Source organism: Ctenocephalides felis, unplaced genomic scaffold (genome assembly GCF_003426905.1).
Source record: "Ctenocephalides felis isolate EL2017-DRISC unplaced genomic scaffold, ASM342690v1 CF-g0.4_SCAFFOLD_01170, whole genome shotgun sequence".
NCBI lineage: Eukaryota > Metazoa > Arthropoda > Insecta > Siphonaptera > Pulicidae > Ctenocephalides > Ctenocephalides felis.
Window position 1 is genome coordinate 34,610,214 of NW_020537324.1, and position 15,134 is coordinate 34,625,347.

The following is a 15,134-nucleotide window of genomic DNA, read 5'->3' on the forward strand; positions in this document are numbered from 1 at the left end:
GGTAACACTCGTGATGCACACATTTATTAGTGTCATCCATTATACACATTTATAGAATGATAAATTATGAATTATATATTTATAATATCATTAAAAAAATGTATAACATTTAAAAACAATAATGTAATTAAAGTCATACTTGAAATATGACATGATCGGTTTGTCATTGTAATTAGCATTTAGAAACGAACCTTCATTAGAGAAATGAAGTAATTGCTGATTTATAAATTCTATAATATTCGTTCACACAGTGGAATATATTAAACAACGCCTAAACAAATATTGTTCTCGCAACTTCACTCATCATGTAATTGTGTTTCAAGAACTTTATGTAATTAAAATTAACATACATTCATTGACTGCTTGTATTTTTTTTTACTTTTTCGCTGGCGATATAATCTCAATATTTGAACAGCTTTAATATCTGTCTTGCCTAAAAAATATTTTCCATTTTAATAACTTCAAAGATTTATAGAAACTAACGAATAATATAGAAATAATTTCTAATCATAATCCACGGCACAAATTTGTTTTATTATTTTCAAGAAACAGGGTTAAAATATTATTCTGATTCAGGCATTTTTCAGTAAATCAAGATTTGTACTGCGATGTAACTTTAAACTTTAAAATGTTTATTTATCTATGCCGATTTCCTTGTTGATATCGGTACGCATACAACGTTAATGCTGGTATGCATACAACGTTGATGTCGGCACGCATGCAACGACAGATCTCTATTCACATATACGACGACTAATCACAATCGACCCGTATAGAAATGATACCATAGAGAGCGAATGACGAATCAACCATGACCGCATTTGTACGGATTTACACTTCAGTCGCGCCTTAAGAACTTTTACTTCAAAAATGAATGTATGTATGTGTTTTTTGTATAGCGAAGGAAATGCATTTATGCATCCCAGACTGGTCAAAATGTCTGGGTATGTCGGACTCAATACCGCCCGGGTATAATACCGACTAAAACCTCCGCTTTGTCCTTGCTTCTGGTTCCCACGGAAACTGTGTTAGGCATTACTTCGTGGGAGAGAGGATCTAAAATGTTCTCTATAATAATTCTCTAATAATTCTCACCTTGATATTATACTTATCTTTTAATTGAGCGATCGCCCTTTCTATTTTCATAGAACGCAGGTCAATTAGCACATCTCTCGCAAATCAGTCTATGGCGTTCCATGCAGCTTCAGTTGTCAGCATCACTTCAACAACAGTATCTGGAGTAATTCTTTGCCTCAATATCTCTTCTACATCGTCCCGTAAAGCACTAAATCGCGGGCACACAAAGAACACGTGCTCAACATCTTCGATTTTGCCCAAACAATATGGGCAATCCGGCGAGCTATCGTGCTTGAACAGCCGTGATCAGATAGATTTGCGTAGTGTAATAATTTACTTCTCTATGCTTGAGATTTAGCCAGACTTTGATGTCTGGAATGAGACGGTGCGTCCATTTGCCCTTCACTGCGATATGTCACAGCTGCCATCGATCAATGCTGTACTTCAGGACTCAGTTGTTTATGTCTTCGATGGTAAATTTCTTTCCTCTACTAAGGGAGGCAGAGTTCCTGAAATGATTTCTCCGATTTCTCGTTGACTGAAATGCTTTCTCCGATATTGTGCAAAATGCCCAAGCAACTCTTAAAGCACTCAGACAAGTAGGTCCTGCTATTTTCCTTGATTTTTGAGTTTTGAGAGCATCAGCCCATATGGAGATACCATATGTAAGCACCAAAGTAACCACTGATGATAGTTATATCTTTCTGGTTTGTTTTGGGCCTCCAACATTAGGCATCAGTCGAGCAAGTCTCGTCCTAACTATTGACGCTTTATGTTGTTCGCCTGTTGATTGAAGTTCAATCGAGCATCAAGCATTTCGCCAAGGTAACAGATGTGAGGTTCTCTAGATTTCCAATCGTCACCTTGATGGTCTTTATTGTTCTTCTACTTATTTTTGTTGTGCTAATTGGAGGTTCATTGTTCCCATTGTATGTATGTGTGTGTTTGTGTGTGTGCGTATGCATAGATACAATTTTTCATCCACGTTTTTGGGAGCACGAATCGACCGATTTAAAATATTCAAAAGGCAATCGATTCCTATTGATAGGGAGATTAGTTTCAGGCAAAAGTCGGTTCAGTCGTTTCGGAGATATGAAGCAAAGAGTGCAGAGAATGGAAATTGAGCTTCTGAGAGAACAGATCATCCGATTTGAATGATTCAAAAAGCATTCAATTTGTAATGGTAGGGAGATGCTTTTGGCAAAAACAGGTCCAGCCGTTTCGGAGATACAGAGTTAAATATACAAAATGATAGTTTTTGAAGACAAAACAGCCGATTTAAATTTTTCAAAAAACTTTTGGCTTGTATTGACGAAGCAATTGTTTTTGGGAAGAACAAAAAGAAATTTATGAAATTTTCGGATTTATTTTTAATTCTAACTAAAATCCCAAAGCTCACTTATATACTTTAAATATCACTTAAGATAATATATTTATAACATTTAATATTTTCAGAATATTTCAATACTACATCACTAATTTTCACTGTTTTTTGGAATTTTCTTTGGAACATTTCATCAATAAAAATAAAACACTTCGTTATCTCAAACTGCCTGCCTTTTCCAAAAATTAGTCACCACGTCTTCTCATCAATACGATATTTTTAATTATTCAAATCGGTTGATCCGTGTTCACAAAATCGTCGACAAAAATTTGTATCTGCACAAACACACAAACATACATCTATTTTCTCTAAAGTATGACAAAATATTCAGACTCTTTTGAAACGTAAAGATATTAAAAAATTACATTTTCGATTTTTTTGCGATTGCTATAACTTAACCTGTCGGAAGTTAATATAAGGTAAATGTATATTTTAAAAAATTTGATTATTTCAAAGTTTTTAACCGTTTCAAATTTAATTGAAAACTTATGATATTGTTTTTATTCAACTTCCAGAAGACGTAGTATACTGAATCTTTTGAGACCAAATTTGGAATATGTGTGTGTATGTAAGCTGAAGTTTGACCTTTTGTTGGCGTTTTTTTCAAAAAACGGTTGAACATTTAAAATATTTAAAAGCCATTCTATGAAGCTCAATAAGGACTCCCGTTGATTAGTTCCTTTAACATCAGCAGGTAAGTGCCAAGTTTTTTGTTCCCGTTTTATCCAAAAATTCTGAATTGATTTTGAAAATTTAAAAACCGTTCGAAAGGTATCAATTGAGAATCGCGCTGATTAGTTTTTGGCAAAGATCGACCGGACCGTTTCTTTGTTTTTAAATGATATAATCTTGTTTTATTAGTAAAATTCTTCAATTTTAATAAATTAATTACACTCCTGATTACAGATTTTTTGATACTGCTTAATGTTATTATAAGAATTTTGTAAGAAAGGTGATATTATGAGAAATTAGCAGGTGTATTTTAAATTCTTCTATTTAAATACACCTTTCTCATTAAATTGTGATAACAACAACTTTCTTACAAAGTTATTATAATAATGTTAAGCATTATTAGAAATTATATGATAAGCAAATTTTATATCAAGGAAACTGTTAAAGGTCTGCGATGCCAGATACAAGCGCCTACTTGATAAAGTTATAATATCAAAATATTGAAATGTAGACTTTTTGTGAAAATTTTGTTATGCTATTCTAATATTTTTTTCTGCAAAGTTAATTATTAATGTTATATGTCTAATAATAATACTAGTGGGTGCTCTGCCAGAAGGCAGGTTCGTTAGGTTAGTTAAATTTCAACCCGAATTAGGGATGTATTGTATAAGAAATAGCCTACTGCCGTTCCACATGATAGTGTCTAACTGCCAAAATTAGAAACATATTTTTAAACTATATTTTCAAGTAATATTTGTTGAAATTATTATTAATGAAGGTTTTAATTTTGTAGAGTTTGTACGTGAAAATTTAGTTTTTGGTAATGCATTTGAACCAAATACGCAAATCATAGCGTTCGCAACATTAAAGCAATGACAAAACTGTTAAATATAATATTTTTGTTACAAATAAGTTTTATATAATACAGGAAATACATATATTAAAATTATTCTTCGATATCATTAAGATTTAATAGATCTGCTTGTTCTTCTTGTTCTCGTTTCTGCAACTCACTAAAAGTGGCCACAGCTCTTTCTCCAGCTTCCTATATATCAAAAATATTTTCAATAATTTGCAACAAAAACATGAAAAATGATCTTAATTGTAATCGGTTTTGTGCCAAGCAAAACATTCTTTCTTAGCTTCAAGCAAAGCATTCTTTAATTAGTTATCTCTTGCTTTCATCATCAATAAAAAATATAGAGCAATCCAAACATATGCACAGTATCAACGAAATTGATAGCCTCGGTCATATATTTGCATATGTTGATAATTGGGACAAAATGAATAAATTAGCAACAATTTCATAATGTATTCAGATATAAGTACTGTAGTACTATTATATTATTTGGATAACTATAAGAGCTTAAATGGAAACGATATTTGATAGAGTTGTGTATTACTTAGTTGTTATTCAGACTTGATATTTTTATTTGCCTTCTCAAATATATAATTGAATTTAGTAATTATAATTATAATCCTATACATATCATGCGATTTTATTTGTAATTGCTAATACTATAATTTGTTTTTGCAGTATTACACAAAAAATTTAGTCATTTTATAGAATAAATAATTATTATAAATTGTAAATATATCAAAGTCGATTATAATACACAGAAAAGTTACCCGTTTTAAAATTATTTTCAAGCATTTTTAGCCCGGTCAATTTAAACCTTAAATCAGGGTGAAGGTTACAATAATTCATAATGGGCTGTAACTTGGCAAAATTGTTTAAAGTAAAATTATAAAAAAATCTTTAAAGTCCTCATCGATCGGATGCGAGCTAAAAAATGGCGCAAGGCCGAAGGTAAAAAAAATGACCATTTTGCCATTTTTAGCTAAATGGTCAGTTTTATCGCAAATTTACATTAGACAATATTGTAGAGCATAAAATTATCCACAAAAAATGAGTCAATACTTTTTTTGCTCAGAGCCACCGTTTTAAAGATATACCACATTGAAAAGTGTGTTTAAACGCCAGGTAATGTGCTTAGCTCGTTTTTTAGATGGTTTTCCCAGTGCCAGTTTGCAAAATAATATTTGTAAATTTGGATTGATAAAAATAAAGGCAGTAAAATAAAAAAGCATCTAAATTTATTCCTGGGAGTCATAATTTTCAAATGTTTCTACAACTTTTTCGTATAGTTTTTCTTGATCTTCTCTTTTTTTTCTTTTTCTTCTACACTTTGAGTATAACATTTTCCTGGTTTAAAAAACACATAATTTGTTCAGTTGGTGTTCGAGCAGTTCCTCGCAAATAGTCACAACAAATCACGGATGAAAAACGATACGAAAAATGAATTATGAATTATTGTAACCTTGAATGCGTAAATTGACCGGGCATTCGTTGTCGACCTAGTATTATTATTACTTAATTTAATACAGATAATAAAAATTAATGCCAAACCTGCAGATTCGGGCTGTATTCGGTGTTTTCGAATGTATCCTCCATGTCATACAGTGAACTTGCAACACTGCCTTCAGAAGCTATTGCGCAAGCTGCTAAGTCCACTGCGCCACCATCAGTCGAAGTGTTGTCGAAACGGGCAAATAAGAAGGATCTTGTAAAATATGAATATTTTTTTTAAATGTTCACAGCCACAAACTGTCAAGATTACTTTCTCACCTTCTTGCTGCAGCTGGCAATATGTTTGGTATTCCAAATTGCGGTCTATTGAAATTGAGACCAAAACCAATTTTCTGCCTTGGACCGACATAAATATAGTAAATAGTGCCCAACATTGCACAAACAGCTACCAATGTAGATAAGACGATCCATACACCGATACTATGTCCCTTGGCATTATAGTAGTAGCCGCTGGTGAAGGTACTTTTTGAACGCAAGCCGAAGTTTCCTGTAAGTGAGTTTTGATTAGGAATTCCCAACAATTATATGTTGTGCCAAATTACGTCAGATTCGAAGCTATTTGTTGCTCTAGTATCATTGCTGATAAAAATACATCCAAACCGTCGAGTCTACAGTGATTATGATTTATCTGATATTGCCCAGTATACAAATATGCTATTAGTCATACTTTTACTGATATGTTCAATAACGGATTTTTTTTTATTAATAAACAGCAATCAAAATTACATAAAATAACTGTTTTTTAATCTCGATGAATATTTGATGCATATTGCAAAAAATACCATCAACTAATATAGCGGCTTTTTAGTTTTTCTATGGATACTTATGTAAGTATATAATCAATTCAATAATTTTTTGTTTGCAAAACTCAACATTTTTGCTGATGACGACAACGAGGGGAATTTTTTACTTCACTTAGGGTACTTATAGTAATGGGCTAAAAATTGAAAATGAAATTTTTTGCATTTCTCCACATTTTGAATGTTTCTGAACATTTTGGCATTCTTCAGAAAAAATGGATGGCGTATGTGTGTATGTATGATACAATTTTTCGGCCACGTTTTCGGGCGCACTGATCAACCGATTTGAATGGTTCAAAAAACATTCGATTCCTATTGATAGGGAGATGTGCTGATTAGTTTTGGCAAAGGCAGGTCCGACCGTTTCGGAGATATGGAGCAAAAAATCGAGTTTTTGAGACATCTGAGCATCGGCAGGTTCAGCCGTTATGGAGATTAAGAGCAAAGAGCGCAGAAAATAGAAATCGGGTTTTTGAGAGAACAGAGCATCCGATTTGAATCATCTCAAAAACATTCAATTTGTAATGATTGGGAGAAGCGGTGATTATTTTTCGGTAAAGGCAGGTCCAGCCATTTAGAATTTACTGAGCTAAATATACAAAAATTGCAGTTTTTGAGAGAAATAAGCATCCGATTTGAATGGTTCAAAAAAACTGCTTGTGTCGATAAAATAATTGCTTTTAGAAAAAAAAATTTAAATTTTTTTAATATCGAATATAATTGAGATTTCAATTTTAATTTTGGTTGAAGTTCTAAAGCTATATACTTTAAATGAATAATTTTAACTTTGTAATTCAGTTTAAATAATTCTTATAAATATTAGACAACGTTACAGTATTTATAATAAATCTATTTAAAAACATTTAATATTCCTCGAACATTTCGTTACGGTACGGAAAGTTCCAACAATATGCCTTAAAGCACGATGTCTTACACCACTAGTTTTTTTTTTAATTTTTCAAAAAAAAGAAGTTTTTCTAAGTGAAGGTACGATAGATCTTTGCCATTTAAACGAACTAACTAATCGTCTTTTAAAATTGGAAACCGTAGAATTAATCATGACATTTAATGCAGATTAATTTTTCTATGTCTGAAATAATGCTCGATGTTTATGAGTTCATGGTTCGTAAAGCCAAACAAGCGTTAATACTCGCAAGATGAATGATAAAAAAAGATAAATCACATATACGATTTTTAAATATTTGAAATTCCAAATATTGTACATATCTAGAAAATTACTTTGAAATACAAAAAATCTTACTTATTTATTTTTTATCTATGCAAAGGAAACAGTCGAAAATTCTGAAATGTATTGCAAATGCACCTTGGTATATTAGTAACCAAAAAATACACAAATGTAAGAATTGACACCCTCCAGAAAGTTGTGAAAAACAGAAAAGAAATCCGTCACGATAGACAGTAATCCTGCATTAATTCTTCGGTTCTTCTGCATTAATTAGGATCTCCAGCTAATAGCATAATGAAGAAGAAGCACCTCTTCGATCTAATTCATTTAAATGGAGTAGCCCTCTTGGGTGACCTCCCACGCGTCATGTATGGAGAACTCCAGTGCTACTGGAATTCTGATAATTAGCATAATAGCTTCTACAATTTTTTTATTTTCTGATTGGAATTTAGTTAGTGTTAAACAAATAGAGTTCTGTTTAAAAAATTGAATCAATTTTGAAACCACATAAATGAGGAAAATTTTAAAATTTTAATTTATTCAATTACCACCAATAATTCTTCTTTGAACTTCCGCAGCGCTATAGATGCTTCTTTCATTATATTCAGGTCCATCAGTTAACACCACTTGTATGAACTGCCTTTCTGCTTCAACGGTCGGATCTTCATTATCTGTCACCTTGCTGGCATATGCAATTAATTCACCTTTGCGTGACATTTCTTTCACAATCGAAGTTAGCGATTTACGAAAATCGTTCAATTTAAATGTTCTCACATCAATGAAATCGAATTGTAGTACCGCTCCTGGAATGAAGGAGAATTTGATTAAATGGAACAAAATTTCGTGAAAAATATATACGTTCCAGAGTCGAAGTTATAAAGAAAATCGTTTTTTATGCAAAAATGCGAATAGTGAGAAGATTGGGCAATTGACATTTTCGAGAATTTTAAAGAAACAAAAATCGAAAATAAAGATTCTTGATGCTATTGCTTGTTCTATGGGACCCCACGACTGGCTCAAATTCATATCTTTATCCCATTGGGGTTTATTGGAGACAGATTTATGAACTTCCAAGTTTGGAAGAACATTCTAACTGCCCATTCAAAGCTTGACTTATAAATGGAAGTTTGTTTTCATGAAAATTTCAATAATTTTCTATTCTCCTCTTTTGACAAGAAAATTAGAGAAATTTTATATGTATTTGTGTGTAATGTATGTGTGAATGTACGTATGTATAAAAGTAAATATTTATCACCGATGCAAATATGAAATATAAACGTCTGCCACATATGTTAATTTATTTAACTCGATTACAAGATTACACGTACACATTTTCCAAGTAATGTTTGAGGCGAAAATGAGTTGTTACGGTTGATTATATATAAATAAATTCAATATTGACTTTAAGATTAGTAAATATTATAAGGTTAAATGAAAAATTATCATTGTTTTTGCAATATTCTTAAGCCGATTGTGAAAATTGACTATTTAGCAATTTTATGCTCGCCATCACCACTTATGAAATGTGTTTATTATGATATTTTAATATATCTTAGAATTTTTAAACGCAAAAAGGCGTGCTTGTGAATATATAAAAAGAAGTTATAATTAGAAACCTAACGGTTACTTAAATAAGCTTTTACCTTAAGATAATTAATTATGGTTTCTAAAAGCTATGTGGATCAAATTAGATGATTTAATAAATTTGTTGGACGTTGATTTGAATTATCGTCTTTTCTCATAATCTGACGAAATAAACTAGGTAATACCAACACAGTCAAAAAGAAATCAAATTCATCAAATATGGAGTAAAATTTTTTACTGTAGACGTTTGAGAACTGACATCGAAAAGAAAGACGGTGATATCAGCTTTCCAAAACATCGTTTAGATTGCTTTACTTCGTGTATTTTAAAAGAGAAACAGAAAAAATGCGAAAAAATATAAATGAAAAAAAAACAATAGAATGCCAACACTTATCAGATTCCCACGTTTCAAAGGTTTCTGAATATTTTGGCATACCTCAGAAAAAGTGGATGTGTGGATAGACAATTTTTTGTCGACGATTCCGGGCCTATGGATAAACCGATTTGAAAAATACAAAAGTTTTTGGCAAAAGCAGGCCAACCGTTTCAGAAATACGAAGCTAAATGTGCTAAAAATTGCAGTTTTCTGCAATAAACTCACTGCTTATGTTGACGAAACGATTGATTCTGGGGATTCGGATTTTAATTTCAATTCTAGCTAAAGTTCTAAATATCACGTATATACTTTAAATAAATGATTTTAACTTTGCAATTCTGTTCATATAGTTCTTATAAATATTGAAAATATTTGAATATAAAAAAAATCAGGTAAAAAATAAATACAAGTAATATCTTGCTACACCCCTCCCCCCACGTGATATTTTGTCATTTTTTTTTGTCAAATAACCCCTCCTCCTAAAAAACCTCACGTGATTAATCGACGCCCCCTAAACGATTCAATAAAATTTCTTAATCTCTAATTTGTATTTATAATTATAGTTGCATAGGTTTTTACCACATATGCTGCACACATTTCCTATTGGCTTCACTGGTTGGACGCAGTTTGGTAATTCGCAAACGGTCGAGTTCTTCATATGTCGCATGAGAGTGGCGCGCACTGACGCCTTAGGGTGACAGAGGCAACCTGAAGGGTCGTTGCATTGTCCACTGAAGACTTTCATGAATGTATCCAGGCCCTCAGTTGATTCCGAATCCGTATTTCGAAACATGCGCCCGCCTACTTCGGAACGTATAAATCTTTCCCAATCGCTTCCGTATAAATCCTGTGTGGTAATTACATTAACTGCATTAATTTCATAAAAAAATCCATTCGATTGTACAAAATTAAATTAGTCCTCGACATTCTATACATAATATTATTCACTTCCTATAGGGTAAGTTATTGTAATTGTCCAAAAATGAAAATTGAAAATTTTGGCATAAAGACGTTTTAAAAGTTTCTGAACATTTTGGCATACCTCAGAAAAAATGGATGTATGTGTGAGTGCGTGTGTATATGTATGTGTGGACACAATTATTTGTCCACGTTTTCGGGAGTACTGCTCAACCGGTTTGTATAATTCAAAATGTAATTCATTCCTATTGATAGGGGTATGTGCTGATTAGCTTTCGGAAAGGTCGGTCCAGCCGTTTCCGAGATACGAAGGAGAAATGAGAGATGAAATTAAGTTTTTGAGAGAACCGGGCATCCGATTTGAAAATTCAAAAAACATTCAATTTGTCCTGATGAGAAGAAAATGTGATTAGTTTTTGGCTGGCCGTTTCAGATAATGAGCTAAAAGTGTAAAAAATGACAGTTTTTATGTGAACAATGCAGCCGATTCGAATGTTTTAAAAAACACTTTGCTTGTGTAGAAACGATTAGTTTTTGTGGAAAGTAAAATAAAAATTATTTCTATTTTATATTTCTATATTAATGCAGCCGATTCGAATGTTTTAAAAAACATTTTGCTTATGTAGAAACGATTAGTTTTTATGGAAAGTAAAATGAAAATTATTTCAAAATTTAAAAAAAATTGAAATTTCAAAGTATTTTTTTTGAATATCAAAAATGTTTTGGATTTTAATTTTAATTCTAAAACTCGCTTATATATTTCTAATAAATAGTTCTAACTTTGCAATTTAGTTTATATATTTCTTAGAAATATGAGATAAGATCCTTCATTTTAACTCTGCTTGATCAAGTTTTGTTTATTTACTTTTCATGTATACATATAATAAAGTCCGTGTCCAATTTATAAGATCTTATATTTTGTCTAAAAAATACGAACAGCATTTATAATAATCTATTTGAAAGCATTTAATATTTCTTGAATATTTTATTACGGTACGGGGAATTCCAGCAATTTGCCTCAAGGCACGATGCCAGGCACACAAGTTTATATTTATTCTTAATTAGTTTCCCAGCTACATCAGAATAGTTACATACACTTTGAGCAATCATTCAATATATCTCGAGCGTTTTTATTTGCTATAAAGCACACATTTGAGAAAAATCTAAATTTTCCGAAACAATATCGGTCATCCTAGACTGTTGAGTGCCTACTTTAAATGTTTCAACTTCTATATTAAATGTTTTATTGGTAATAAACTATGGTATCAAAAAAATTGCTTGTGTTTGCTTCCCACAGGGAAGCTCAAAAAACTTAATAAAATTATTTGATACTTAATACATTATTTGATCGATATCTTTTATATCCACAAGTTCTATAAATAATATAAAATGTACATACATATATCAAATTGAATAGCATAGAATAAAATTCAATGGAATAACATAAGAATAAAGGTTTAGAGAACGTAGTGCTCGTGCCAATTTGAGTTTCTATTTTTATCGCAGAAGCTGAACTCAATAATAGCATTCAAACCTTTTATGGAAAATTATATTATGGCTATGGCTTAATGGCATCGCGCCTTAAGCCAACTTGTTGAAACTTCCCGTACTAAGAATTAAGTTTTTAAAAAAGATTCAATTACTTTAGAACTTTGAAAAAAATAGATTTTTGAGATTTTAAAATTTCTTTTAAAACGATTGACTTTTTTGAAAAATTTCAATGTTTTTATACTTTGAAATATTTAGTAAATTTTAAACTTTTTTTTAAAGCAATCGGGATACGTTAGCTGCGTAGAAAGTGCGAAACTAAATATCGAAGCGCATGGGGCCCGCATTGCAGTATAACGGATAAACATTGGTACGGAACCTTACTATTAGGATATCTATAAAATATGTGAAATATTATTTGATGTGCATATGTCTAATGATCATTTTTGTCCACCAAATGGCATTTGTTTTACTTTTTTATTCGATCTCCGAATCCGCTAGACCTGTCTTTTCAAAAATTTTATCATTCTCCATTTTGCCATACAAAATAAAATGTTTTTTGAATCATTCCAATCGGACTCTTGTTGCCTCAAAAATTGAATTACATTTTTGGCACTTTTTGCTCCGTATCTTCGGAACGGCTGAACCTGCCTTTGACAAAAACTAATCAGCACGTCTCCTTATCAATAGGAATCGAATGTTCTGTGAATTATTCAAATTGGTCGATCCGTGTTCTCGAAATTGTCGGCAATAAATTGCACACACGCACACACATAACTTCGCTCATTTAAAAGATAAGTATAAAATCAGTGCAAGAATGATAATATTCTAGATCCTCCCTATGGGAACCAGAGGCAAGGGCAAAGCGGAAGTTTTAGTCGGTATTATAACCAGGCGGGTATAGAGTTTGACATACCCAGACAAAAGACCAGTCTGGGATGCATAAATACATTTCCTTCGCTATACAAAATAAATCACACCCGCACACACACATACATCAATTTTTTCTAAGGTATGCCAAAATAATCAGAAACCTTTAAAACGTAAAGATATATAAACATTTTCATTTTTTTTGCGATTACTAGTGATTGAATTGAATTGAAACTATATTTAGCTACAATGAAATTAGTTCGGAATTGGGCTTTGGATATTTTTGTTAAAGCAGATGCTTATTCACTTTAAATAAGTTTTACTTCTTACTGACTGTGATATATATATTTTTATGTTTATAATTTCTATTTCGAGTCAATAAGTTACTTACAACCGAATTAATTTGTATTCCGGATATTGAGTAACCAAAAGTATGCGGTAAAACTACTTCGAATCCACTGTCTCCTTCAAAGATAGCGACATCAGCCTGGCATGGAATTTTTTCAGCATCAGGAACGAATACCACGATTCTTTCAGTTGGTCTTCATTTGATGACATCAGATCCCAATTTTTTGGATCTAGCCAGAACCATCGTTTTAAACGTCTAATAAGTAATAAATTACAATAAATAAGATCATAGTTGTATAATAAAAAACTATTACTGTATAAGGCCAACAGATAATAGAGAAATGCGGTTATAGAATTAATTTAAACTTATTATTTTGACGCTGCTATTTTTTCAAACTGAGGAGGAATATTTTATTGTTTGTATATAATGTATTCCAATGTTATAACAGAATTATAACATAACACTAATGTTATCGTTCCTTCAGTTTTCTAAATTATTTGTTGATGACATATGCATAGAGATGTTACATGAATGTATTCACATACCTACTGTTATATAGATGGAATTTTGCTAATAAGTTTTAAACTTTTTATATAAGAAAATAATTGAAATTGTAAACATAATGTCATGAAATGGAATCAAATCAGTGAAATGAAATCAAGCTTTTAATAGTTGGAAACTGACATGTTTTCTGTTATTTTGATTGAAGTCAAGTTGGTCGCTTCGAAGACTTTAACATTTTAAAAAAAAATCTAAGGTAAATTATTGAACAAGTAAATTGTGGAAATCTAAATTAGTAGGCTGATAAATAGGTTGACGGAAATATTGGTGAACTGGTAAATTGGTGGACAGATAAACAGGTAAATAGGTATATACGTAGACATGTGAACAGGTAGACAGGTAAATTGGTAGATAGGTAAATTGAAGGATATGTTAAATGGTAACCAGGACAACTTGTAGATAAACAAATATGTAGACAGGTAAATTGGTAGACATGTAAAGCAGTTTGATAGGAAATTGTAGGCAAGTAAAACGCTGGATTAATAAACAGGTTGTTAGGTAAATTCGTAGACAAGTTGATCATCAGGTAATTGGTTGACAGGTAAACTGGAAGACAGGTAGAGAGGTAGACAGATAGACATGAAGACTGAAGAAAATTCTTCGGATACAATTACACTATTTTAGATACAGAATTTGTGTAATAATTTTTATAATATTGGGTACGAAAAAAAAACTACTCCTGTTGTTAATAGTTACTTTCAAAACTAATTCTTAATGGTGTTGTGATTAAATTAAGAAATAAAGCGTAATTTAATGTTTGGTAAATTAGTCTTTATAATGTTGGTCACGTGTTTAATGAATATATTAATGCTAATAGTTTTAATCACTTAAAATATAATCTATTACCTAAAGTGTTTATCGCCACTAGGACAAAATTTTTCTTCATTTCGGTTTGGTTCCTTGATAATAAGTTCACCAATGGATGGCAGCAATAATTCTCCTGTAAAGATTAATTTAACAGAATTACTTAAAATAATAAAGAACTAGTGGTGCAGGGCACTGTGCGTTAAGGCAAATTGCTTGAACTTCCCGTACCGTCAATACCAATCAAATGTTTTTTGAATCATTCAAATAAGTAAGGCAGTTCTAGCGGTTTCGGCGATCCATTAAAAAAAGTAAAAAAAATGCCATTTGGCGGACAAAAATGATCATTAGACATATGCAGATAAAATTATCACATATTTTATAGATAATTTAATAATAATAACATATTTTGTTCATAGGTTCCGTACCAATGTTTATCCGTTATACTGCGCCCACGTGCTTCGATTGTTCGTTTCTTCTACGCAGCTAACGTATCGCGACTGCTTTGAAAAAAAGTTCAAACATTTCCAAAATATTTCAAAGCATTTAAGAATCATTTTTTTCAAAAAGGTCGATTATTTTCAAAAATTTCAAAGATCGATTTTTTTTAGAGTTCTAAAAGAAAATTGAATCTTTTTTAAATTTTTGATACAGGAAGTTCCCGCAATTTGCCTTAAGGCACGATGCCATGCAC

The 15,134-nt window shown here is 31.4% G+C and overlaps 1 protein-coding gene across 1 annotated transcript in view; it reads right to left on the reverse strand.

The window, feature by feature from the left end:
- Positions 1-4,044: 4,044 nt before the first annotated feature.
- The window catches only part of LOC113367120 (protein amnionless-like), a 13,147-nt gene continuing 2,057 nt past the window's right edge, over positions 4,045-15,134 (reverse strand). Inside the window, exons 2-8 of the mRNA XM_026608750.1 lie at positions 14,483-14,576; positions 13,118-13,268; positions 10,030-10,297; positions 8,039-8,293; positions 5,763-5,991; positions 5,544-5,697; positions 4,045-4,178 (exon numbers count right to left, since the gene is read on the reverse strand). Of these exons, the coding sequence (XP_026464535.1) occupies positions 4,080-4,178; positions 5,544-5,697; positions 5,763-5,991; positions 8,039-8,293; positions 10,030-10,297; positions 13,118-13,268; positions 14,483-14,576 (1,250 nt within the window). The 3' untranslated portion in view covers positions 4,045-4,079. The remainder of the gene's footprint in view (positions 4,179-5,543; positions 5,698-5,762; positions 5,992-8,038; positions 8,294-10,029; positions 10,298-13,117; positions 13,269-14,482; positions 14,577-15,134) is intronic.